A 26,763-nucleotide genomic window follows, 5' to 3' on the forward strand; every position below is an offset into this window, starting at 1 on the left:
AACTTAGTAAGCAGACACTCTACCACTGAGCCATGTCTTGGGCCCTGCTTTCCCTTGACTGTTTTCAGGGAGAGTATGGTTTCCTGCCTGGATGCATGCCTGAACTACAATTACCGATTTCAGTCTTCCTGTCATTGTTAGGATCACAGACACTTGCCACTGTGTCCAGCCTCTCTGTTGAGATGGAATCTCCTAAAATTTTCTGCCCAGGCTGGGCTGGAACTGCGATCCTCTTAATTTTGGACTCTCACATTAGTGTAGGAGGATGAGCACATATTAATGTAACAGGCTATGGCTGAGAAGGGATCTCACAAACTGTGCTGCCAAGGCTGACCTCAAATTATAATCCTCCATTCTCAACTTCCCAAATAGCTAGGTTTACAGGCATGAGCCACAGCAGTGACCTGCCTCATTTTGTTCTCAACACTTACCAAAAAAAAGTTATTAACACTCAAACATAATACATTGTATATCTGAACATTGTAAATTAAATGTATATATTGGAATATTATTTACATTCTAAGTATACACTAAATAATTTTTTAGAACAGAATGAGATAAATATAAATGAAAAAAATTCTGCATGCTATTGGATCATTTTGTCAATATTTTGTGATATAGGTATGTCATTATGTTTTTAGATTAATTTCTTGCACCCAGTAGGATTTAGTTGGATGACAACCTACGAGTCAGGTTTTAGATTTTTATTCATATTAGGATATAGTTAAATGTTGCTTAAATGAGTTACGTTGGTAAGGATGGTATTAATGAGATCACCTTCACAATCCATCTTATACTTGGGATTGCTAAGTCATTTTAATTCTTTCTCTTAAATGCCAAGGGAGAGGCACAAATGAGCTATGATACATTCTTCCCACCAATCCCAGGAAATTTGGGGGACAATGGTCAGATAAAGCAGTAACAATTTGCCCTTTAAGCTATAGACTGATGATTAAGAAATATATAGATTCTAAAGGTTAAAACCTTTGGCTGGTCTCAAAGTGAGTGACTGGATAGGATTTAGGTGTGTAAAGAGAGAAGGAATATTTCCTGACAGTATGTTTGGCTGTCTTGATTATAGTTTGCTCTTGACTTACCCATATGTTTGCATGTTTCTTCAGTGAGGTGTTCTGTTTTCCCATCATCAAGATAGCATTTTCCTTAGCACCCTTCCAACATTAATCCTTTCTCCCGCTGATTTAAACATCACCTTGCTCACTTGGATCATGGATTATTCCCTCAATTTTACTTCCTTTTTTGTTCCTAGATTAGTGCTGATCAGTTCTCTACTCAGCCATTAAAATGATCTTCCTTTGATTTAAATTTGATCTTACTTGTCTCTGTTCTAAAATTCATTCAGTGGTTCCTCATCTCTTCGTTAGAAACTTTGAAATCTTACTAGGATGTAAAGGCCTAGTCTTTGCTGGATCCTACTTTGTTGCTTTTTTTCCTTTGTTTACATTAAATGCTGTGATTATACTAAACTTCCTGCTATGCTTTCACCCCCTAATCTTGGCACTCATTTTCTCTGCCTGAAACTCTTCCCATAACTTGAATTCCATTTTTAAAATTCTTTTTCTTTTCTTTTTTTTCTGGTCCTGGGGCTTGAACTCAGGGCCTGGGTTCTGTCCCTGAGCCTCTTTGTGCTGAAGGCTATTGCTCTACCATTTGTGCCACAGGGTCACTTCTGTCTCTTTCTGTTTGTGTGGTACTGAGGAATCAAACCCAGGGCTTCATGCATGCTAGGCAAACACTCTACTACTAAGCCACATTCCCAGCCCTGAATTCCATTTACTTTATACAATATCTGCTTCATACTCTCCATTCATTCTTCTGTAATGTGACGCAAAGAGCATTGAGAGTGGAGGCAAAGGTTTAACTCCTAACCTTTGCTAAGAAATCTTGTGGAAATTCTTGACCTCTTCCAGCCTTCATTATCTTTATTGCCAAAGTGTGATAATGCCCACCTCTCTTATAAGCCCATTAAGAACATCTATCGACATACTATGCACAAAAAAATTCTATAAGCATGTCAGCCAAAGATGTTTGGTGTGGCAACGTGGGTGATGACAACAAGAATGATCCACCCAAGGAAGCATTTAGCTTCACTGCTCAGGTGACCTTCCTGAACCGTCCAGGCCAAATCAGTACTAACTATGCCTCTGTCCTGGATTGTCATTCAGCGTAAATTGCTTGCAAGTTTACTGAGTGGAAAGAGAAACTTGAACAGAGATCTTGTAAGAAGTTGGAAGCTAGTCCTAAATTCCTGAAGTCTAGTGATGCTGTCATGGTTCATATGGTTCCAGCAAGCCTTGTGTATGTGGAGAGCTTCTCTGACTATCCTCCTTTGGGTCATCTTGCTGTTTGTGATAGGAGACAGTTGCTGTGTGTGGCATCAAAGATGTGGACAAGAAGTCTGCTGGAGCTGGCAAGGCCACAAAGTCTGCCCAGAAATCTCAGAAGGCCGAGTGATTATTATTATCCCTAACACTTGTAGCTTCAGCTTAACCAGTGGTGGAAGAAAAGTCTCAGAAATGTTTGTCTTAATTGGACATTTAAGTTTAATAGTGAAAGAATGGATAATGATAACAATGCATCATAAAAACTTGAGAAGGAAAGGAAAAAATTCTATAAGCACTCATATTCCATGCTCATTAAATTGTTATGCATACTTCTGCTGCCTTCACTCCTCTTCCTTCTCACCTTTCTTGTGATCCTCAGCAGTTTTTCTGGAATGTTTTTCATGTAAAACTTTGTTTTTTTCAGGGGATGAAGATTTTTCTGAAGAGATAACAGAGATGTTTTTCCCAACACATCTCCTGCAAACCAGACAAACTGGCCAGGGTAAGTTATTACTTCTTGGTGATTGTGATTCATTTATTTGTGACACTTCAGTGAATAAAAACTGAGATAGTAACCATTTACAATATGGAAGTAAGAGCAAAAGCCTTGCTCTTTGTTGGTGACTTGTGAGCTATGTTCATATCCAAGGTCAGAGTGGGCAGAGAGGTTCTATATCCAGAGAAATATTTAATACAACATATATTCCATTGCCTGCTCATGCACAGGACATGGGATGCTTTTTCCTTTTATACCTATCTTTCCCAGGCTCAGGAGACATTCTGTAAACCAGTAAGCCCCAGGCACACAATGCTCTCTGGACAGAGGGAACTGATATAATCAAGATGTCCTGTGTGCTCCTAAGTCCTAGGGTAAGGACCCTAATAATTGATCTTTTTGGTTGTTGTTGTTATTAGAAAATAAATTTTGTTATGGAATGTCTTGGGTAGAAGAAAGACATTCCTCAAGCAACAAAGTAGCAGAAAGTTCCAGGCCAGCCTGTGCTAGCAGGGTTTGACCTCAAAAAGAAAAAAAAAAACATAAAGAAATACATGTTTAAAATCTACTGAATGTAAGAAAGAAAGAGTACGGTTTCCTGTGAGTATATAATGTCAGAGAGTTTCCTGGAAACAGTAGCCTCTAAAATGGGATGATTGTTTTTCTTTATAGGGAAATAGTAATAACATTTATTATTATAACCACAATTCAGTGACATTCAGTACATTTCCAGTATTGTAGAACCATCACCTTTATCTTATCCCAAACATATCCATCACCCTTGACAAAAATTTTGGGCCATTAAACCATTCATGCCTCTTGCCTTCCCTCAACCCACAGTAGCCCTGAGTTATTTTCTGTGTCTGTGAACCTTCTTACTCTTGGTACTTTATTGTTGTAGTCTGAATGTTTGGATTTCCATAATTTTTCATATGGTAACACTTGATCTTTTATTCTTATCCCCTAATGTTTGCTTTCTCCATGAAACCCTCTCAGAACACTCCTCGGGAACTCATCTTCTGCAGTTCAAGTGCATCTCTTCACTATTCAATCTAGTATTGTTTAAAAATGGTCAAATTCAGAAATGGACCTTTTCCTAGCAAATATTGACATGCCAAAACTAAACCAAGATGAGTTAAACCAGCTTAACAGGCCCATATCAAGCATTGAAATAGAAACAGCAATAAGAGACCTCCCAGCTAAGAAAAGTCCAGGACCAGATGGCTTTACAGCGGAATTTTACAAGGCCTTCAAAGCAGAGCTCACACCAATACTCCTCCAACTCTTCAATGAAATTGAAAGAGAAAGCTCACTACCGAACACATTCTATGAAGCCATCATAACCCTCATCCCAAAACCAGGCAGGGACTCATCAAAGAAAGAGAACTACAGACCCATTTCTTTGATGAACATTGATGCAAAACTTCTCAACAAAATTTTGGCCAATCGACTTCAACAATTCATCCAAAAAATCATACACCATGATCAAACAGGATTCATTTCAGGGATGCAAAGCTGGTTCAATATACGCAAATCAATTAATATTATTCATCACATCAACAGGAGCAAGAATAAGAACCACATGGTTATCTCAATAGATGCAGAAAAAGCATTTGACAAGATCCAACACCCCTTTATGATGAAGGTTCTGGAAAAATTAGGAATCCATGGAACATTCCTCAATACAATAAAGGCTGTATATGACAAACCTACAGCCAGCATTATACTCAATGGTGAAAAACTAAAGCCATTTCCTCTTAACTCAGGAACAAGACAAGGATGCCCACTCTCTCCACTTCTCTTCAATCTAGTATTAGAATGCCTAGCTACAGCAATAAGACAAGATGCAGACATAAAGGGGATCCAAATAGGGAAAGAAGAAATAAAACTCTCCCTCTTTGCAGATGACATGATCTTGTATTTAAAGAATCCCATAGACTCCACTCCCAAATTACTCAAGCTGATTCAAAACTTTGGCAAAGTAGCAGGTTATAAAATTAACCCCAAAAATCAATGGCTTTTCTATATGCCAACAATGAGAAAAGTGTGGCTGAAATTAGGAAAGCAACTCCATTTGTAATAGCCCCACAAAAAATAAAATACCTAGGAATTAACTTAACCAAAGAAGTGAAGGACCTCTATGATGAAAACTTTAAAATCTTGAAAAAGGAAATCAACACAGAACTTAAAAAATGGCAAAACCTCCCATGCTCCTGGATTGGCAAGATTAACATCGTGAAAATGGCAATACTTCCCAAGGCTATCTACAAATTCAACGCGATACCTATCAAAATTCCACCCTCATTCTTCAAGGAAATAGAGGAGGCAATCCAAAAATTCATATGGAACAATAAAAGACCCCGAATAGCAAAAACGCTCCTCAACGGAAAGAACACTACTGGAGGAATATCAATACCAAATTTCAAACTCTACTATAAAGCCATAGTAATCAAAACAGCTTGGTATTGGCATAAGAACAGACCTCAGGACCAATGGAATAGAATTGAAAACCCAGAAATGAACCTACAGACCTATAGCCATCTAATCTTCGATTAGGAAGCTGAAACAATAGAATGGAAGAAAGACAGCCTCTTCAGTAAATGGTGCTGGCAAAATTGGTTAACTACATGTAGAAAACTAAAGCTAGATCCTTATATATCACCCTGCACCAGAATCAACTCCAAATGGATCAAAGACCTTGAACTCAAAGCAGACACTCTGAAAACATTACAGGATGGAATAGGAGAAACCCTAGGTCTCCTTGGCTCAGGTCGAAATTTTCTGAATAGAGACCCGGAAGCACAACAAATCAAAGAAAGGTTGGACAAATGGGATTGCATAAGATTGCAGAGCTTCTGCAGGGCAAATGACATAGCTGGCAAGATCAATAGAAAGCCCACCGATTGGGAGAAGATCTTTACTAGCCATACAACGGACAAGGGTCTCATATCTAAAATATACTTGGAACTCAAAAAATTAAACCACCCAACAACAAATCCTCAAAGAAACAACTGCCCAATAAATAAGTGGGCGAAAGACTTAAAGAGAAGCTTCTCTGAAGAAGAAAGAAGGATGGCCAATAGACACATGAAGAAATGTTCAACATCCCTAGCCATAAAAGAAATGCAAATCAAAACAACATTGAGATATCACCTCACTCCAGTTAGAACAGCAAAAATCAAGAACTCTAACAACAACAGATGCTGGAGGGGATGTGGACAGAAAGGAACCTTACTTCATTGTTGGTGGGAATGTAAACTTGTTCAACCACTTTGGAAAGCAGTATGGAGGTTCCTCAAAAGACTTCACATAGATCTCCCCTATGATCCAGCAATCCCACTTTTGGGCATTTACCCAAATGTTTACAAACAAGACCACACTAAAGCTACCAGCACAACTATGTTTATTGCAGCATTATTTACCATAGCTAAGATATGGAACCAACCCAGATGCCCCTCAGTAGATGAATGGATCAAGAAAATGTGGTATATATACACAATGGAATTCTATGCCTCCATCAGAAAGAATGACATTTCCCCATTTGTTAGGAAATGGAAAGGTTTGGAAAAAATTATATTAAGTGAAGTAAGCCAGGCCCAAAGAAGCATAGGTCCCATGGTTTCCCTTATTTGCAATATCTAGTATAGGTATGAGTCAAGCGGAAAAGGTCAGATAATGTGATGTTAGGAAAATGAACCCTTAAATATGTATTTTAATGTTTTCGTTTCTTTCATGCATGTGTTTCTAATGCATTTACAAGATTATTTCTTTGTTGCTTTGTATGTCCCTCCCCCACAGTGTAACCCCCGCTTTCACTATATTTGATGTCAGTATAACATGTGGAGGAGATGGGGACAAACAAGTCGTTTAAGGATTCAGGTGGACCTGTTGCAACAATGAGAAGTACAAAATGTCATGTCAAAACCAGCTTTACAATGTCGGTGTGGGGGGGGAGGGGGGTATAATTGGGTGGGGGGAGGAGGGAGGCGGGGAAGGGAAGTGAAGGGTAAACAAAGGAGGAGGCTGCAATGCTTGGTAAGAAATGTATGCATTATCCTGCCCATGTAATTGTAGCCCCTCTGTACAGTATGTTCCCAAATAAAATAAAATACAATTTTAAAAAAATGGTCAAATTTAAGAAAAGTCATAAAAAGAATATAAACAGTATTTATGTGCTTTTTATGATTATTCACTATAGTTAACATTTTCCTTCATTCGCTTAATCACTTATTTGTGTGTATGTTCTCTTTGTGGACATACATTTGAGATTAACTTGTATATATCATAGTCCTCTATTCCTACATATTTTAATCTTGCTCTCCTCAGGATAAAAATGTCCCATTATTACATAGCCACAGTAGTTACCGGCTTCAGTAAATTAATCACAATGCCATACTTTGCTTAATCTTTGTCTATATTTCAGTCTTGACAATTGGCTCAATTCTGTCCCTGTCATTTTTTTCTCCAGTACTAATACCAGTACATGATCATGAATTATATATAGTTGTGTATACTTGATCTCCTATAGTCTATAATAATTCTCTGCTTTTCCTTTATAACATTACTATTTTTAACAACACAAGCACCTGCTTCCATTTAGTAGCTAGGATGAGAGGTATGAGTGACTGCTGACTAGCAAATGTAGAGTTCTTGAGGGTTAAATTGTGTTATTTGTTTTTGTTTTTGTTTTTGTTTTTTACAAAGTATGAGGCTCATTGTAAAAAATGCTCAGTGTTGTTGACCCCATATAAACTAGCTTATTATCCCAAATATACATGTAGATGTTCAATAAGCAGATATGTCTCTATATTTTTATTCTAGGTAATTTGCTAGGTGCTAGGGAAGTAATGATGAGAATGACATAGAAAAATCACAAGAATAAAAGAAATCATGTTAATAAATATTTTTGAGGTCAATAATTCTCAATGTGGTCCCTATGTGGCAATTCTCGGAAGGCAGTTTTCAAATAATTGAAATTTTTGGCATAGAGATACAGGGTATAGCAGGGGCATTGGCCTGGTTGTCTGCAAACTAAGGGTGTAGGGAAAAGTGCACTGGAGCATGTGGTTCTGGGAATAATTTTTTAATATTTTTGTTTACATTTTTTACCTTTTTTTCTCCAGGCTAGCAGGCTTCATACCTTGAGCCACAGCTTAATTACTCACTTTCTTTTTTCTTTGTTCATTTTTGCTGACCTTGGGGCTTGAACTCTTCTGCCTGGGCCCTGTCCCTGAGCTTCTTTTGCTCAAGGCTAACACTCTACCACTTCAGCCACAGCACCACTTCCAGCTTTTTCTGAGTAGTCTATTATGTTTCTCGGACTTTCCTTCCTTGCATCAAACTGTGATCCACAGAACTCAGCCTCCTGAGTATGAGTAGCTAGGATTACTGGTGTGACCCTTTGGCACCTGGCTAGGTTTTTCTTATGTTTTGGTTCTGGACCTAGGGCTTGAACACAGGGCCTGGTCAGTGTTGTTTAGTTTTTGTTTTTGATTTAAAGCTGATAGTCTATTTGAGCCAAAGATCATTTTCTGCCTTTTTGTTGTTGTTTTTATTCTTTGTGTTAATCCCAGGGCTTCAAAGTGGCCTGGCCAGTCTCCAGTGTCCATGCTTTCTCCCCCTCCGCCCCCCCCCCAAATTAGCAGGCACTACATCTTTAGCCAGTGCACAACTCTTCCTTTTTATTTTTGGTGGTTGTTTTTATTTCTTTGTATTTGGCTTTTATTTATTTATTTATTTTGGCTGGTCATGGGGCTTGAACTCTGGGCCTGGGTGCTATCCCTCAGCACTTCAGCTCCTGGTCCTCTACCATTTGAGCCACAACACCACTTGCAGCTTTTTTTTCTGCTTATGTGATGTTGAGAAGTCGAACCAGGGCCTCATGCATCCAAAGCAAGCAAGCACTCTACCACTGAGCCACCTTCCCAGCCCTGGTTTTCATTTTTTTATGGTGATACTAGGGCTTGACCTGCCAGTCTTCTTGAGGTGTTGGGCTTTTTCCCCCCTCTAGGATGGAAGTTTTACAATTTGAGCCATAGCTCATCTTTTTTGTTGTTGTTGTTAATATTGTAAGGTCTGCTCCTGGATGGCGAGCAGACTCCACACTCCTCACAGCAAAGTCTCCACCCAGTAACTGCGTTACCTAGGCAACTGGGACACCTGGAAGAAGTCACATTTGCATCCACTGAGGTCATATCTGAATTTGATGTGTCCACACCTTTCTCTGCCCGTACCCTAGATAAGGCCTAGCCCAGGCCCAGACACTCTCTCTCTGCTCTCTCTCTGCTCTCTCTGCTCTTTTCTAGCTCTTTCCTCTCTCTTTCCTCTCTTTCCCAGCTCTCTCTCATTCCAAGGCCTTTCCCAGCCATGTGGAGTGCCAACCTTGCCTGGTCCCAGCAGGTCTACTGAATAAAACTACCCCTTACCTGAATAGCATGTGCATGGTGCTGTTCTTACTTGGCTATCTCTTTTTTTCAAACCTAACAAGTGACATAAGTGTCCTATGGCTCTAACTACTCAGGAGGCTGAGATCTGAGGACCTCAGTTGGAAGCCAGCCCAGACAGAAAAGTCCTTGTGAGACTCTTATGTCCAATTAACCACTCAAAACCCAGAAGTGGCGCTATGGCACAAATGGTAGAGCACAAGGCTTGAGTACAAGAGGCTCAGGGACAGCACACAAGTCCTGAGTTCAAGCCCCACAACTGTCAAAAAAGACAGAAAGGAAAAAAGAACTACAGGAATCCAAGATGACTATCCAGACAGCTTGGTATTGGCATAAGAACAGACATCAGGACCAATGGAATAGAATTGAAATCCCAGAAATGAACCTACAGACCTATAGCCATCTAATCTTCGATAAGGGAGCTAAAACAATAGAATGGAAGAACGACAGCCTCTTCAGTAAATGGTGCTGGTAAAATTGGTTAACTACTTGTAGAAAACTAAAGCTAGATCCTTATATATCACCTTGCACCAGAATCAACTCCAAATGGATCAAAGACCTCGAAGTCAAAGCAGACACTTTGAAAACATTACAGGATGGAATAGGAGAAACCCTAGGTCTCCTCGGCTCAGGCCGAAATTTTCTGAATAGAGACCCGGAAACACAACAAATCAAAGAAAGGTGGGACAAATGGGATTGCATGAAGTTGCAGAGCTTTTGCATGGCAAAGGACATAGCTAGCAAGATCAATAGAAAGCCCACTAATTGGGAGAAGATCTTCACTAGCCATACAACAGACAAGGGTCTCATATCTAAAATATACTTGGAACTCAAAAAATTAAATCCCCCAACAACAAATCTGCAAAGAAAAACCTGCCCAATAAACAAGTAGGCTAAAGACTTAAAGAGAAACTTCTCTGAAGAAGAAAGAAGGATGGCCAATAGACACATGAAGAAATACTCAGCCTCTCTAGCCATAAAAGAAATGCAAATCAAAACAACATTGAGATACCACCTCACTCCAGTTAGAATGGCAAAAATCAAGAACTCTAACAACAACAGATGCTGGAGGGGATGTGGACAGAAGGGAACCTTACTTCATTGTTGGTGGGAATGTAAACTTGTTCAACCACTTTGGAAAGCAGTATGGAGGTTCCTCAAAAGACTTCAAATAGAGCTCCCCTATGACCCAGCAATCCCATTTTTGGGCATTTACCCAAATGTTTACAAACAAGACCACACTAACGCCAACAGCACAACTATGTTTATTGCAGCATTATTTACCATAGCTAAGATATGCAACCAAGCCAGATGCCCCTCAGTAAATGAATGGATCAAGAAAATGTGGTATATATACACAATGGAATTCTATGCCTCCATCAGAAAGATGACATTGCCCCATTTGTTAGGAAATGGAAAAACGTGGAAAACATTATATTAAGTGAAGTAAGCCAGGCCAAAAGAAACATAGGTCCCATGGTTTCCCTTATTTGCAATATCTAGTATATGTATGAGTCAAGCGGAAAAGGTCAGATAATGTGATGTTATGAAAATGAATCCTTAGATATGTATTTTAATGTTTTTTTCCTTTCATGCATTTGTTTCTAACGCATTTGTAAGATTATCTCTTTGTAGCTTTGTATGTCCCTCCCCCACAGTATAACCCTGCTTTCACTATATTTGATGTCATTATAACTTGTGTAGGAGATGGGGAAAAACAAGTCGTTTAAGGATACAGGTAGACCTGTTGCAACAATGAGAAGTACAAGTTGTCATGTCGAAAACGAGCTTTACAATGTTGGTGGGGGGGAAAGCCGGGAGGATTGGGTGGGCGGTTGGGGGGGGAGGCTGGGAAGGGATGTGTAGTGTAAACAAAGGAGGAGGCTGCAATGCTTGATAAGAAATGTACGCATTAACCTGCCCATGTAATTGTAACACCTCTGTACAGTGTGTTCAGAAAAAAAATAAATAAAAGAAAATAAAGAAAGAAAGAAAAAAAAAAAAAGAAAGTTGAGAGCCAAGGTTCAAAGCCATCCTAGGCATGAAAATCAATGAGACGTTTTTCACCAATTAACCAGCAACAGGTAGGAAGCAGTAGAGCTCTAGCCTTGAGTAAAACTCAAGTTTTAGCCCAGGAGTAGCATAAATGAAAAGAATTCTCATTTACTTTCCTGCCCAGGCTGGATTCAAACCACAAATGCTCAGATTTCAGCTATTTGAGGAGGTAGGATTATAGGTGTGAACCATATTTTTAAAATCTTGAATTGGCTCTAATATTTTTGTCCTTCTTTTCACTTAATTTATTATTCTTTTTCTCTTTTTCGTAAGTTTGGGTCATCTAGCTTATTATTAGGGCTGGCCACTCTTTCTGAGGTTTTTGTTTTGAAGTTTTTTTTGTGGATTTTTGTCCCAACCTGCAGGACGTCAACGAGGGCGATGAACCTAAACGAGAAGGAATGAAGGGACAAGAGACATGAAGAATGACAGCAAGACAGGGATTCTGATCAAGCTGCAAATTTTTATTTTTCACACAGGGGTATTTATATGCTTGGAATAAGGAAGCTTTTAAATTGGCCATTAAGGAAGCTTTTTCATTGGCCATAGCAGCTGCAGGATGTTTGCATAGGGCAGGGTGAAAGGGTGGTCATTAGCAGCTGCAGGATATTTGCATAAGGCAGGATGAAAGCGTCGGATTTCTGAGAGTGGTTCTGTAAACTCAGCCACAAGATGTTCTGGTGAGATAGTCAAGCCTATCTTCATGTTGAGAGACTCCTTTTGGCTCCCAACAGATTTTTTTTTTTTTTTTTTTGAGCTTGTTATAGTACTTGAACTCCAGGCCTGGTCATTATTCCTAATTTTTTCTCAAGACTAGTAGGCTTCCCACCTCAAGACAGTTCAAATTGTGGCTCTTTTTGTATTTTTCTTTCTTTCTGCATTTATTTTAGGTGATGCTCTTATGGCTTGTACTCAGGACTTGGGCATTTTTGCCGAGTTTTTGTTGTTGCTGTATTTTTTTTTTTTTCTTCATTGCTGGTCCTAGGGCTTGAACATAGGGCCTTAACTTTTGCTAGTCATAAAATCAGGGCAGAGCCACTGTGTCTGAGGTTTTTCCCTTTTCTTTCTCAAGACTAGCAGTCTCTATGGCTTGAGCCACAGATAAAGTTCTGGCTTTATTTATTTATTTATTTTCATTTTTGTTGCTAGGGCTTCAACTCATGACATGAGTTGAAGTCAGGGCAGGGTCACTGTGAATGAAGAATTTTTTGTATTGTTTGTTCTCAAGGCTAGCATACTTTAACAGCTTGAGCAACAGCTGCATGAATGGCTTTGTTTATGTAATGTTCTCTACCACCCCCACCAGGCAAAAGTTGTAAAGTTCATTTTTTGAAATAATTTCTTGTACATCTCATTGTTGCAATCGGTCTAGCTGTATCCCTATTTAAACAATTTGTTTTTTTCCCTTCACCTTCACAAATTACGCCAACATCAAATACAGTGAAAATGGGATCAAATACAGTGAAAATGGGGGAGTTATTTATTTATTTGGTTCTGATCCTAGGGCTGGAACACAGGGAGTGGTGACTGTTCCTAAACCTGAAATCAGGGCAAGGTCACTGTGCTGGAGTCTCTCCCATGTCCTGAGCAAGGCTGGCAGGCTCTAAAACTTAAGCCACATTTCAACATCTGGCTTTGTAAAACAAATTTGGTGATTCATAAGGGATAAGTTTCTTATGGAGGAGCTGGGAAGTGGCTCAGTGGTAAAGTGCTTGCCTTGAGCTGAAGAGCTAAGGGACACCATCCAGAGCTGGAGTTCAGGCCCCACAACCCATAAAACAGAAAAAAGAAAAGAAAAAAAAAGCTGAGTGCCAGTGGCTTACGCCTGTAAGCCACTACTCCGGAGGGTGAGATCTGAGGATTGCAGTTCAAAGCCAGACTGGGAAGGAAAGTCCATGAGACAATTATCTCCACTAAATCACCAGAAAACCAGAAGTGGCCCTGTGGCTCAAGTGGTAGAGCACTAGCCTTGAGCTGAAGAGCTTAGGGACAGTGTGCAGGCCAAGTTCAAGCCCCATGACCAACCCCAAAAAAAGAAAGATTCTCATGGGAAGACAGGGACATTAGCCAGGCTCTAAAATCAGAGGATAGTGGTTCAAAGCCAGCCAGGGCAGGAAAGTTGTTGAGACTCTCATCTCCAATTAATCACCAAGAGCTTGGAAGTAGAATAGTTCTAGTCTTGTGCAAAACAGCACAAGTTCAGGCCCCAGGACTAGCACACATAAAACCAAGTGTCATGGAGCTTCCTGCCCAGGTTGACTATGAACCACAATCCAAAAATTTCAGCTTCCACAGTAGCTAGGATTATAGGCATGAGCCACTACTTAAAAATATTTCATTGACTTCGCTCTTCTTCTTTTGCCTTCTTATTATATTGTTCATTTCGTGTGTGTGTGTGTGTGTGTGTGTGTGTGTGTGTGTGTGTGTGTGTGTGTGTGTGTGTGTGTGTGTGTGTGTGTGTGTGTGTGTGTGTGTGTGTGTGTGTGTGTGTGTGTGTGTGTGTGTGTGTGTGTCCGTCCTGGTGCTGGTTCTAGACCTTGAACTCTGGAGCCTAGCCACAGTCTCTGAATTTGTTTTTCTTTTATTTTTAATGCTGTTTCTAGGCTTTGTATTCAGGGCCTAGTCCCTGTCCCTGAGTCATTCTTTTGTTGCTGGTGGTGGTGGTCCTAGGGCTTGAACATAGGGCCTGGTCACTTCCTGGGTTTGAAACCAGGGCAGGGCCACTGTGTATGAGGGATTTTGTTGTTCATTTTCCCTCAAAGCAAGCAGTCTCTGTGGCTTGAGCCACACAGATCAACTTCTGGCTTCTTTTACTTTTTGGCAGTTCATGGAAGATAAAAAATCTCATAGAAGATAAGAGTACTGTATCAGCACCTGAAATCTGAGGATTGGGGTTGAAAGCCCAGGCAGGTAAGTCCATAAAACTTATCTCCATTTCATCCCCCAAAGAAAGGAAGTGGTAGAATGCTACCTTTAAGAAAAAAAAAATTCTATTTCAAGCCCTGGGTTCAAGACCCACACCTGATACATACTCACAAATTCCTAAGGGACTTTTCTGCCTCAGTTGCCTTGGAACCCAGATCTTCAAGTTCTGTCTTTTGTGTAGCTTGAGCTCCAGGTGTAAACCACCAATTCTCTTGGCTTTTGTGCTCATCTTCCACTCTGATTTTTATTTGTGTATTTGTATTTAATTGATTACTTAGTAGTAGTCCTACCCTATGTATCTGGGCCTGGTCACTGTTATTTTGCTTTTTCATTCAAGGCTGTTGCTTTACCACTTGAACCACAGCTCTACTTCTGGCATTTTTGCTGGTTAGTTGGAGATCAGAGCCTCATGGAATTTCCTGCCCAGGTGGGCTTTTAACCACCATCCTGAGATTTCCTGCTCCTAACTGGCATTACATGTCAGCCACCAAAAAGTGCCTGGCTCACTCAATTTTAATATTTTTTTGTTTGGTCATGGGGCTTGAACTCTGGGCCTGGGTGCTATCCTCAGCTCTTCAGCTCAAGGCTAGTGCTCTACCACTTGAGCCACAGTGCCACTTCCGGCTTTTTTCTTTTTTGCTATATGGTGCTGAGGAATCAAACCCAGGGCCTCATGCATGCAAGGCAAGAGCTCTACCACTGAGCCACCTTCCCAGCCCTCAATTTTAATATTCTTAATAGGCTCTCACAGTCTTTTTATTCACATGATGATGATGATGATGATGATGATGATGATGATGATGATGATGATGATGATGATGATGATGATATTCATGATGTGCTGGTCATAGGTTTGAAATCAGGGCATGGGTGCTGTCCATTATCTTCCAGTTGAGCCTCAGCTCAAGTCCTGGACTTTTCTTTATTCCTTTTTGCTTCTTTCTTGGTGGTTAATTTGAGAGAATTGTCTCATAAAAAACCTTGGCACTACTCAGGAGGTTGAAATCTGAGGATTGTGGTTTCAAGCCAGTCCTGACAAGAAAATCCAAAACACCCTTTTCTTTTTCTTTTTGTTGTTGTTGTTGTAATGACAAAGGTGAGGTGCAGTGGATTTGCAGTTTCATTAACAGGTAAAAAGGATGTTTGTTTTTGAGCAATAGCCTCCCAAAGTACACTGCCTCCTGACTAGGGATGGTCCACTGATGGTTAGAATGACTTGTCTTCCTTCTATGACCCTATTACCCTGGTAACCGATTGTTTACAAAGATGTGATCCTGACTCCTTAGCAACATGAGAAGGGATAATATCATTCCTAGGTTGGGATGAAAACCAAGTGGATCCCCCCATTTGGTGTGCTGCCTCGCTCTGGGGGGCCAGGATGATAGTGCACCCTTCTGTGAAGAAGGAAAATGACTTGAACAATTCTGTACTCTTTGTTCATTTCTGACAGATGAGGGCTGTAGATATATTCATGGACTCATCTAGGGACAAGCAGGGAATTGTCTAGGATCTCCATTGTGTCTAGGAAGGAAGGGCCTCAGGTTTTGCTGCAGAGAGATGCATCCTACAGTGCGGTTGCAGCAGCCCTGGCTTGCTCCAATGCCAGTGATTTCCCAGATCAGCAATATACCTGGACCCAGGAAATGGCACCTTGTGCAGATGAAATAACTCTCAGGACATCTGTCCTGATGACCACGGAAGCCTATGCCAGTGCAAGCGACGGTGACACAATGCTGCTCATGTGGCTAGGAGTATGGAAGTGGCACTGGTGTGGATTAGAGGTGTTGGGTAGCACACGTGGTGGATGCTTTCTGCTCTGCCCACCACATGACTAAAGGCAATGCTGGATTCTGTCTGAATTTAACTGGGGTCTGGGGGACTGTGGATTTTCTGGGATGCCAAAGCTCCCAGGGGGACATAGGTTGAGCTGGACTAGGTGAAAGGGAGTGAAGGAAACCTCCAGAAAAAAGGAAGTCTTGATTCTCTTTAAAAGTTCCTTTAATGCTTAAATTTTAATCAAAATGGGAAATAAATGGAAAAAGTGATTCTAGATCTCAGTTTCCTGAATAGCTAGCATTACAGGTGTGAGACTAGTACCCAGCTCACTCTTTTGTATCTATTGAGTTTATTAGGTTCTAGACACTGTAGCAAGGAAAAAAAGAAAAGCTTTGTTTTGAAGGTCTATGCCTTTGTGTGTGGAGTTGGGGGAGGGTAGAGAATGTATACACATAAATATGTTTAAATATATGATGGAAAAAATATATTGAGTGATGTGCTAGGGAGGAATGCTAGCAATTTGCAGTGATGTATGAGTTCAGAAAAGCCTCATGTGGTAAATGACTTAGAAGAGATCAAGGCAACTCCTCCAGGCCCCAGAATCAGGTAGAGTCATGAGCTCGAAGTATGAGCACCTACACCTGGGCCCCCTCCCATTTCTGGAGTTCCCTCCATACAACTGACCCCTCCCTCTCTCTGCCCAGACCCACCTGGACTCCCATCTACCTCACTTCCTTTTCCCTCAGATCCTCCTGCTACCAGGATAGTGATGGAGGTCATGTGCTCCCTCTTGGGGGAAATATGGGTCCTCTAATAAACCTTGTAATAATCTTTCTCCTTTGCCTTCCTGCTTCTACATGGTCCCCTTGCATGGATTTTTGTCTAATCCTCTTACATTGGTCGCCCCTGTGGGGATGGGCTCCCCAGTGGGTTTGATCCTCCCTCCACTTCGGAAGGAAGTTCAACCAGCTTCCCTGGGACCTATCCTGAGATCCTATATGCCAGTCACCAGAGGATCACAAAGGTAACTTTCTCCTGACTGAGCGCTCTACCAGCCTATCCAACACTGCTAATTAAATCCCACTCCAGGGTAAGTGACCAGTTTATCTGAGGTCTGGGTTTCTGATTCTGATATCTCAGTGTAAGGCCACCTGGGCCTCTGTGACTTACCGAGCCCCCCTTCCCCTCATCAGAGCCAAACCTTAGCCAAGTGCCAGGGGCCTACCTTGGCCCAAGGACCCCTCCTCCATGGCCCAAGGAATGCAAATGGACAAACATGAAGACATTCTCCACTGGCAAGGCCACCACCCCCTTTAGGAGCCAACCTGTACTGTGGAGAACACTCTAATATAGACCCGTGGAATCAGGTCCCTTACCATGGGTAGGACACTAAATTTCTTTACATTAAGGTCACCTGGGCCTTGGAGGGCTGCTGAGCCCTTCAATCAAATTTTGCCCCAAATTTAAAACTCCACTTCTGTGAGTGCTTGGGCAGATAGCTCTGGCTCTCTCTCTCTCCCTCTCTCCCTCTCTTCCTCTCTCCCTCTCCCTCTCCCTCTTTCCCTCTCCCTTGTAACTGAAGGTAAAAGTATGGATGAGTTTAAGTTTAAACTCCTCCTCTGTGCCTTTGCAGTTTCCCCTCCTCTGCAGTCTCCCCTGTGAGGCCCTCCCCTATTTTGCGGCCTCCCCCACAAGGCACCCTCATTTCTGTGACCTCCCCACGATGCACCCTCACTTCTGCGGCCTCCCAGTGAGGTACACCCCTTTTTGCAGCCTCTTCTGTGAGGCCCCCTCCCCTGAAGGACATCATCTGTGAGGTCCCCACTGCTCTGCGGGACCCCTCCTCTGCCTTTGTAGTGGGGGTGGAAGCTGAAGCCCCAGTTTTGCCAGAAACAATGCATAAAGCATAAAGTGACTCCATTTAGGGTATCATCTCTTACTCTTTTCCATGGTTTTCCATGGTCAGGACTGACTTTGTCCTGGCCATTGTCTCAACATCCATTGCTGGGATAGCTTGTCCCGGTTGGCATTTACAGTTTGGACTCAAGGCCTGGGCACTGTCCCTGAGTCCTTCTGTTCCAGGCTAATGCTCTACTACTTAGAGTCACAATGCCACTTTCAGCCTTTGGCTGGATAGTCCTGGTTCTGTGCTGATTAGTAGGGAGATGGAGTTTTAGAAGGATTTTTTTTTGTGTGCCCAGGATGGCTTTGAACTTTCTTACAAAAGCTCTTTTTATTTCCAGTTAAAGCAACAAGGAGATCAATGAGATGGAGGTTACCTATAACTTGTTCACAATTGACTAACAATTACTTGTCAGAGATTTTTAAAAGAAAGCCCAGTAGATGCTTTTAACCTGAGACTGATTGGCACTCTATGACCCACTGCCTCTGGGTAGCCTGCTTAAAGTGGCTTATAGACAACATTTAACCTATAACAAATGTACAGGCCTTTTCTTGGGCTACAGCAGCATAGCCTGTTTAACACCCTGGTTTATAAAAGCATTTTCTGTCTGGCAGAGGAATGCCTACCTATGTAGGCCTTTAGACAGATCTCAATAGGAACATAATCTCAGCTCTACAAGCTTTTCAACAGATGAATTTAACCAGCTCAAAAGTTACTGCCAATTAGGACTTTGAGGAGATACAGGGGTTTTGGGATTTACATTCTACAATCTTAGCTTTTATTACCCACTATCACAGATCTCTGGAAAGTTTTGCCCAGTTAGACCAACATGGGTGATAGGCATGTTTACAAACTTATCTTTCCATGACCTTCTGGCTTGATCAATTTTTTGGAGGACCAAGCTCAAGTAACTCAGGACCTGATACCACTTTTGTCATCCAAACATTTGTTTGTAATTGCCTCTGGATGTTTTAACATTGTCAGGGTCCCTGGAGTGCCTTTCTTATGTTGGGATAAATACATCTTTGGCACTTTCCTTGGTCAGTCACTGGACTTGAACTCAGGGTTTGAGTGCTGTCCCTCAGCTCTCCAGCTCAGGACTAGCACTTGGCCACTTTAAACTCCAAAACAACTCAGCTTTGAGCACTCTGTTGGCAGATTAGAGATGACAATCTCACAGGGACTTTAGTCTGCCTGTGCCTGGACTGGCTTCGAACTGCAGATCAATGAGTTTTTTTTTTTGGTTTTTTTTTTTTTTTACAAACAGTCACTTTTACTCCAATTAAAAGCAACAAAGATGGTCATTGGAAGTAGTTTTATAAGCATGGTTTTACTTATTAAATTACATTTGACAAACTTGCCCTATCTTTTACTGTGGGCCTTCTGGCAACTGTTACAAAAAACTTTAAGGGCAAACTAGAATACTTTTACTTTGAAATAAACCTTTAGGAAAAATTTATCTTTTAAACTTGTCTGGGAGGCCAGCCACTCCGTACAACTTCTCAAATTTTTACAAGGGGGATGTCATTTTAAATCCTTTTTGTAAAGTTATTTTAATTTGCATTTAAATGCATCATTGAAACACTGGGCTGTATATTCTTTGCCTGTAGGCTGTCCTGTGGGCAGTGAATATAAAGAGTGGCCATATTTTTTTTCTGCAGTCTTTGTTACCTTTAGGAATTTACCTCCAATTGTAAAATAGTATAGAAATCAATTTCTATCCTTTGCTCATACACCCCGTATGGTCTAACTTCTGGCGATGAACATTTACAGAACCAAATATCTAATGTGTCTTGTGTTTTACCCTTAATTAACAGGCTTTTGGTCATGTGAGATGAAGCAAGGCCAGAGTCTGAGAGAGACTGTGGCATCTCCCAGCATGTATGGACTGTTGCACCTCCTGTTGGTAACCTGCAATATTTCTACATATACTGGTTAGAGACCTGGTTTACACTGGCTTTTGCAGGCTGGTGCCACTGGTTTAGGCAGCTTTGACTGGGCATAGTCACTCTGGTCCCTTGATCTTAATTGAAGTTTATCGGCACACAGGGGAGAAAACAGAGAATGAAACACTTAGCTTTAGTTTACTCGCCATGGTCAGTGTACAATAGTTAACTCTTAGCATAGATGGAAATAGGAATGACATAATTCACAGCAAACTTAGTTACCAATTTCATTTACTTTGTAAAGGACATTGTCTTTTTTAAGTCCTTTTCCAAGGTCTTTTAAAACTGCCTGTTTTTTCTTTGGCTTAGTCAGGTCACAAAGTTTTAAAGCAATTTAGATTACTTCACAGCTTCCATTGACAAAGATTTTTAGTAGGCAGAGTAACGTTGAAACCATAATCACTTACATATAGTCAAATAAGACACAGACAGACATGTTTGTGCACAGATTATAGAGCGTGCTTAGATTTTAAAATAGACTTTTAAAGTTTTGAAATTTTAGTGGAACTAATTTTCTAATTATGATGGAACCATGTGGTCAGTTTAAAATACAAAACTTTGCCAACAAGAAACCTAGTGAACAGGAGGCAATAGGAACATACACTTGGCCTAGCATAATGGCACCACAGGACAGGGGAGGAGGAAGGGGTAGTACTAAGCTGAAGTACCAAGATGCCAATTTGGCACATCCACCACTTGCTCAATGCTAGAGAGAAGATTAATACACTTTTGGTAATATCCAAACTTGTTGGCCTTTATTTCAGGGAGTTTAGACTTAAACTCACCCATTTTCTATCTAATGAGTAGAAACAAGCAATTACTGGTTACATTCTTCCAGGGCTTAACCAAAGCGTTTAGCATATGAAATACTTGTGAAAGAGGTTACAAGCAGGTAATTTTGGCAAGAGGCAGAGTTTAAGGGGAGGGGGAGAGAGAGAGAGAGAGCTACTTGCTCAAGCATTCTCAGAAGTGGAGTTTTAAATGTGGGGCCAAATTTAACTGATGGGGACTCAACAGCTCTCCAAGGCCAGGTGGCCTTAATGTAAAGAAATTTAGTGTCCTTCCCATGGTAAGTGACCTGAAGCCATGTGCCTAGAGTAGAGTGTCCTCTGCAGTGCAGGTTGGCTCCTAAATAGGTGGTGGCCCCACCAGTGGAGACTGTCCTTATGTTGGTCCAAGGTGGGTCCTTTGGCCATGGTAGGCCCCTAGTGGCTAATTCCAGCACTTGGCCAAGTTTTTGGTCAGATGGTGAGGGTGGGGCTCAGTTAGCCCAGAAAGGCTCAGGTGGCCTTACCACTGATATTGGAATCAGAAACCCCGACCTCAGACAAACTTGTCACTTACCCTGGAGTGGGAATTAATTAGTGGGGCTGGATGGGCTGGTAGAGCACTCAGTCAGGAGAAAGTTACCTTGATGGTCCTCTGGTGACTGGAGTGAAGGATCTCAGAATAGGTCCCAGGGCAGCTGTTTGAACTCCCTTCTGAAGTGCAGGGGGAGCAAATGCACTGGGGAACCTATCCCAGTATGGAGCCACCAGTGAAAGAGGATCAGACACATCCATCCTATGGGACCATGCAGAGGCAGGCAAGCAAAGGAGAAAGATTATTACAAGGTTTATTAGAGGAGCCATATTTCCCCCAAGAGGGAGCACATGACCTCCATCATCATCCTGGTAGCAGAAGTATCTGAGAGAAAAGGAAGTGAGGTAGATGGGAGTTCAGGTGGGTCTGGGTGGAGAGAGGGAGAGACCAGTTGTATGGAGGGAACTCCAGAAATGGGAGGGGGCCCAGATGAGGGTGGAGCTGAGGACCAAAGGTGAGCGATCTACAAACTGCAGTTCAAAGCCAGTCCAGGCAGAGAAAAATTATCATCTCTAACTAGCCAGCAGAGTGCCAAAAAAGCGGGCAGAGTTGCTTTGGAATCCGAAGTGGCAAAGTGCAATCCTTGCACTGGAGAGCTGAAAAACAGCACTCAGGCACTAATTTCAAGTCCAGTGACCAAGGGAAATGTCAAGGTTGCGTTTACCCTAACATAGAAAGAGGCACTCCTGGGACTTTGGCAATAATGTTTGGCTCTTCTAAAATTGATCAGAGCTGGAGGTCATGGCAAGCTACTTTATAAGCATGCATAACTGGGCAAGAACTTGTCAACCATTTGTAATAGTTGGCTGTAAAAGGCTGAGGTTGTGAATTGTGGGGAATAGCTTAAATCCAAACTGCTCTGTATGTGCTTAAAACCCTAATTGGCAGTAAATTCTGGGCTGACACTAACCAAATAAATTTGTTTAAGAATAAAATATGAAATTGTTAGGACCAGATCAAAAGTAAACAGATAGGGTATTAATCAGAACAAGGAAGGAGAAAATTCAAATTTAACTGAGACAAATAAGTCCCAGGTAAGCAGAGAAACATTGGTATAAACACCAAAATAAAACAAAATTGTGGTCTGATAATTACTAAAAAGATCATTTATATCAGGATTTAGACCAAATGTTAAATTTTCAAAGATAAGGGCTTAAGTAGAGAGTTAAGCACCAGGAGCTACACTAAACATCTGTATTCCAAAGGATGGCCTGCCTGTCCCACCTAGGCTATTTGAGGAGCTAAACAATGCTTTCGCCCATTTGGGGAGGTAATGTTTTCCTAGGATTTCAAGGTAAGACTTGTCCCACCTCCAGGCCTTGAAGCTGGGTGCAATGCCCCCATCTCCAGCCTAGATACCAGGATGTCTACAGGCAGTTGTGTGGACTCAACCACCCTATTTGCCTTGATGCAATTTGTAATCACTAACTGTTCGATCTGCTTTTATAACTTGTTTGTCAATTACAAAACTGCCACTGAACACCTACAAGTGGAACTTCTTATGGATCTTACCTTTAAACATCCTAGACTATTTAAATCTTTTACAAACCAAAGTACTAAACAGGCTATGCTGCTATAGCCGCCCCCCAAAGGGTCCATACAGTTATGAAAAGTTAAAAAATTATGCCTAAACTCTAGTTTGGAATAAAATGTAATTAGTAAAAAGTTGTCACCTTGACAAACTACCCCACACCATATTCTAAAAGCCAGTGTACAATCAGAAAAATATTAGGGGAGTTTACTAAAGTTAGTCCCTAGGTAAAACTTCTTTAATGAACCTGTGTAGACTAATGCCAACTGTTTACAAACCCATAAAACATTTAAGCTTCAATTATTAAAAAAACAAAAAAGGGGAATCCCCAAGGGAAACTTTTGCCTTAACCTTATTTACTCTAAATTTTTAAAATTTCACTCAAAGTGATCCTTTCACTAAAGCTGAAAAGCATTTTATCCCTCTAGCACCACCTCACTATCTATTCCCATATGGTTTAAAAAATTTAATCAATGAAGACTAAGACTAATGCCCCATAAGGGAAAACAGTGTTTCTATCATTCCAGATGGATCCACTGGCAACATCTGGGTCCCTTTTTGACTCATCCGACCTCCAGAGAAGCAAAAACAACACAACACAACCCTGAGGAAGAACATCTAGTACGCAGCTTTGCAGACCTAAGGTTGAAGTCCGGAGGAAGCCATCATCCTTATCTTAAGAAAACCAGCTTGACCCCAGCAACATGGGGTCAGAATAAGGTGTTGACACAAGACCGAAGCCACCCTGGTCAGTACAAAAACCCCTAGAATACCTGAATATCTGTTTTGGCCATGATTGCACTGCTTGTGAATACTTCTGCAGTGAGTAGTGAACATGCATATTGGGCCTATGTCACTCACCGACCATTGTTAAAATTAGTGGATTAGCTAGACCAAGGTCCGGTGGCGTATACAAATGACAGCATGTATTTTCCTCCACCATGGGATCATGCAGACCCTACTCATCCAGGTTAGGAAGGCATACCTTATATTATTTCCTTAGGATTTGAGTCTTTACCACTGTGTTTAGGGACATCACCTTGCTTACCAACCAGAAGACAGGTATGGGCATACATCTTGCCTGATGATAAAATCAACAATCATATGGGGCTATTCAGCACAATTTCCTTAAATTTTATTGGTAAGGATCATTCTTATACAAATAAGACTGGGCGACCACCTAACCTAGTATGCCAGGACATTAATTATTGAATTTTGTTTATGTTTCTATTCAGTGGTCTCAGTGTCAAAACCCTAGAGGAAAGATTATACAGCATAATGATAACATCTCATTTATAGATTGAGGTCCTCATGGATGTTTCATTGCCAATTATTCTGAAAAGCATGTTGGTGATTGGTATACTAATAATTCTTCTGATGGTGACGTCTATACAATGGAGTTATAAATCATGTAGAACCCATTGGCTTGCTCACCTGACATGATGGAGGCCTTGTGCCTCGTAGGCCACATATAAATTTCAGGGGACACTTAGGGCCTGAGCAGTGGCATGTATAAAACTTGCCACCCAATTTTATACAACTCAGAATTGGATTGGTCACTTTACTAGGGCCCATGAGGCAAATTATACATTTTTCAGGAACCATTCTTCTACTCTACAGGGTTGTATTAAACTTTCCTATGTCCTAGCCCACAGGGACAGTGTCAATCAATGAGAACCCACGCAGCCTGGACTCTTTACATGCTTAAATCATACTATTTCTTTTAATATGCCTTCTCAGTCTCTCCTGATATTAAGATCTCGCTTAGGGGTCTGGGTGCCTGTTAACCTCACCCGACCTTGGCAGGAGAGCCTCACTGTTGGTTTGTTGACAGGAGTCTTCCAGCAACTGCTGAAGAGAACTAGGAGATTCCTGGGTCTGAGTGTAGCTGTGATCCTTGAAATGACTGCTATCACCATGACTGCTGCGACTGCCGGAGTGTCCCTGCATTCCTCCATCCAAACCAAGGACTTTGTAGAGAAGTGGCTGGACTGTCACCAGCTATGGACTCATCAGCACAATATTAAACAGGACATTGATTCCCGTCTGAACACCCTGCAACACACGGTGCAGTGGATGGGAGACCAGATAATTGATCTGCAGAAACAGCTAACCTTCAAGTGTGATTAGAGCTCAATAAACTGTGCATCACTCCTACTTGATTCAACACTTCTAACATTACTTGGCAGGGACTTCACTACCACCTGCCGGTCTTGCAAGAAAATTTGACTTGGGACATCCACTAGTTACAGCAGGAAGTCATTGAGACTTTCTTGGCACAACTCCCTGGGGTGGGATATGAAGGTCTGGCTGAGGGAATTGCATCTGTGCTAAACCAATTGGACCCTCGAACCTGGTGGCACAGTTTTACCCATAGTGTTTCTACAGGATTGATTGCATTATGTCTTGTCAAGATATTGCTGTCTACATTCCAAAATAGTTTCTGCAAATCCCTTCTGCAAAAGATCTCTTGCTTACAGTTGTACTTAAAAAACAAAAAAGGGGGGAGATGTCAGAGGCATCAACCGGCATAACCCCATCTGTTGCTGTTTCCACAGCGGGATCTGGGAACACGATGTGTGGTATAGGCAAGAAGGGACTACACCATGTGGGTATAGACAAAATTTATTGAAACATCACATGCTTATATACAGCACACAAGCAGGAGAAGTAAATCTTCAGTCAGGGGCAGAGAGTTAAACAGTTTTATGGGAGCACAGACAATGAGAGTTTAAACAGAAAAAGCTAATCCTTGTCAACAAATGTGGAGCAGTTCCACTAAACAAGGTTGTAAAAGTAGGTAAAGCACAGGTGATTTACACATGGGGGGGGGGTCTCCAGGCATTGTTCTACGTGGTTAAGTAGATGAAGCACGAATGCTACTTTGAGCAAACCGTTACCTGAGTCTTGCACCGGGGCAGAACCTTTGCCCAGCATGGAGGAAAGGGTGTCCCTTCCTCCCCGAGAAGAATTGGTAGTGGTCCTGTGGCTCAGGTGGTAGGGCACTTGCTTTCAGCTGAAGAGCTGAGGGACAGCGTCCAGGCCCAGAGTTCAAGCCCCACAACCAACAAAAATAAATAAATTGGAAGGAAGGGATGCATGTCTGTATGCACCCTCAGGGCACACAGGTGCTCAGATGGGGTTTTGCAGGCCTATGCCTCCAACACCCATATGAACCCCTCTCCTTCTGCTCCCACTCCAGCTCCCAGATCTTAGGCAGATTGGGTGGAAGGGGGCTGTGTCAGTCCTGGAGTTTTTCTCCGCCTCTGGCTGTGCCTGAGCAGCTGCAGGAGCCCTGGCCCATGCTGCACGAGGCAGCAACAACTGCTGCAGTCGCTGCTGCAAGTTTGGCCATTTGGCTCCACTCCTGCCTGGTTGCCCTGACACTGGAGGAGTCTCGCTGGCTCCTTTGCTGTTTCACACTGCACCTCCAGCCTAGGGATGAGCCCAGGAAGCTCGGCGCTGGAGCCTTTGAGGCCTGAGGTCAGCCACTGGAGGGATTTGGAGGGGCTGCCCTGCCTGCAGGGTCTGGCCTGAGGAGCTTGTGCCCCAGTCATGGCTGCTTGCTGCTCAGAAGAAGTGGCGGTGGAGCTGGCCTGTAGCCGGCTTGCTTGCTCCCTCCGAGGCTCTTACAGTTGTGTTACTGGCAGAACAATATCCCAACTGCTCTAGTACTATTTTATTGTATTTTAAAAATAAAAGACTTCATGGGCCCCAAAAGTGCTTTATGAAATATGACTGGCAGCCGCTATTTAAATAAATGTGAGAATTCAGGAGTTTTTCTTTTATCTTCCTAAGTGATTTTTTTTGTCTGTCTTGGGACTTGAACTCTTGGCCGGGGTACTGCTGTCCCTTAGCTCTTCAGCTAAAGGCTAGCACTCTACCACTTGAGCCACAGGACCACTTAGGTTTTCTGGTGGTTTATTGGAGATAAGAGTCTCATGGTCTTTCCTGCACTGGTTGGATTTGAATCTCGATCCTCAG

The 26,763-nt window shown here is 41.8% G+C and overlaps 1 protein-coding gene across 10 annotated transcripts in view; it reads left to right on the plus strand.

The window, feature by feature from the left end:
* The first annotated feature begins 2,762 nt into the window (after positions 1-2,762).
* Positions 2,763-26,763, plus strand: part of LOC138835056 (endogenous retrovirus group K member 18 Env polyprotein-like) — a 32,155-nt gene continuing 8,154 nt past the window's right edge. The window contains exons 1-8 of one of the 10 annotated variants that reach the window (XM_070033751.1): positions 2,763-2,844; positions 3,109-3,212; positions 11,702-11,817; positions 14,161-14,246; positions 16,965-17,061; positions 19,758-19,842; positions 23,307-23,527; positions 24,614-26,567. In XM_070033751.1, coding sequence (XP_069889852.1) covers positions 19,775-19,842; positions 23,307-23,527; positions 24,614-24,909 — 585 coding nt within the window. In that variant the 5' untranslated portion in view covers positions 2,763-2,844; positions 3,109-3,212; positions 11,702-11,817; ... (1 more) ...; positions 16,965-17,061; positions 19,758-19,774 and the 3' untranslated portion in view covers positions 24,910-26,567. The other 9 variants (XM_070033750.1, XM_070033752.1, XR_011374404.1 and 6 more) reach the window with 9 other exon arrangements.

Source organism: Dipodomys merriami, unplaced genomic scaffold (assembly GCF_024711535.1).
Source record: "Dipodomys merriami isolate MVZ:Mamm:240054 unplaced genomic scaffold, mDipMer1.0.p SCAF_2246, whole genome shotgun sequence".
Lineage (NCBI taxonomy): Eukaryota > Metazoa > Chordata > Mammalia > Rodentia > Heteromyidae > Dipodomys > Dipodomys merriami.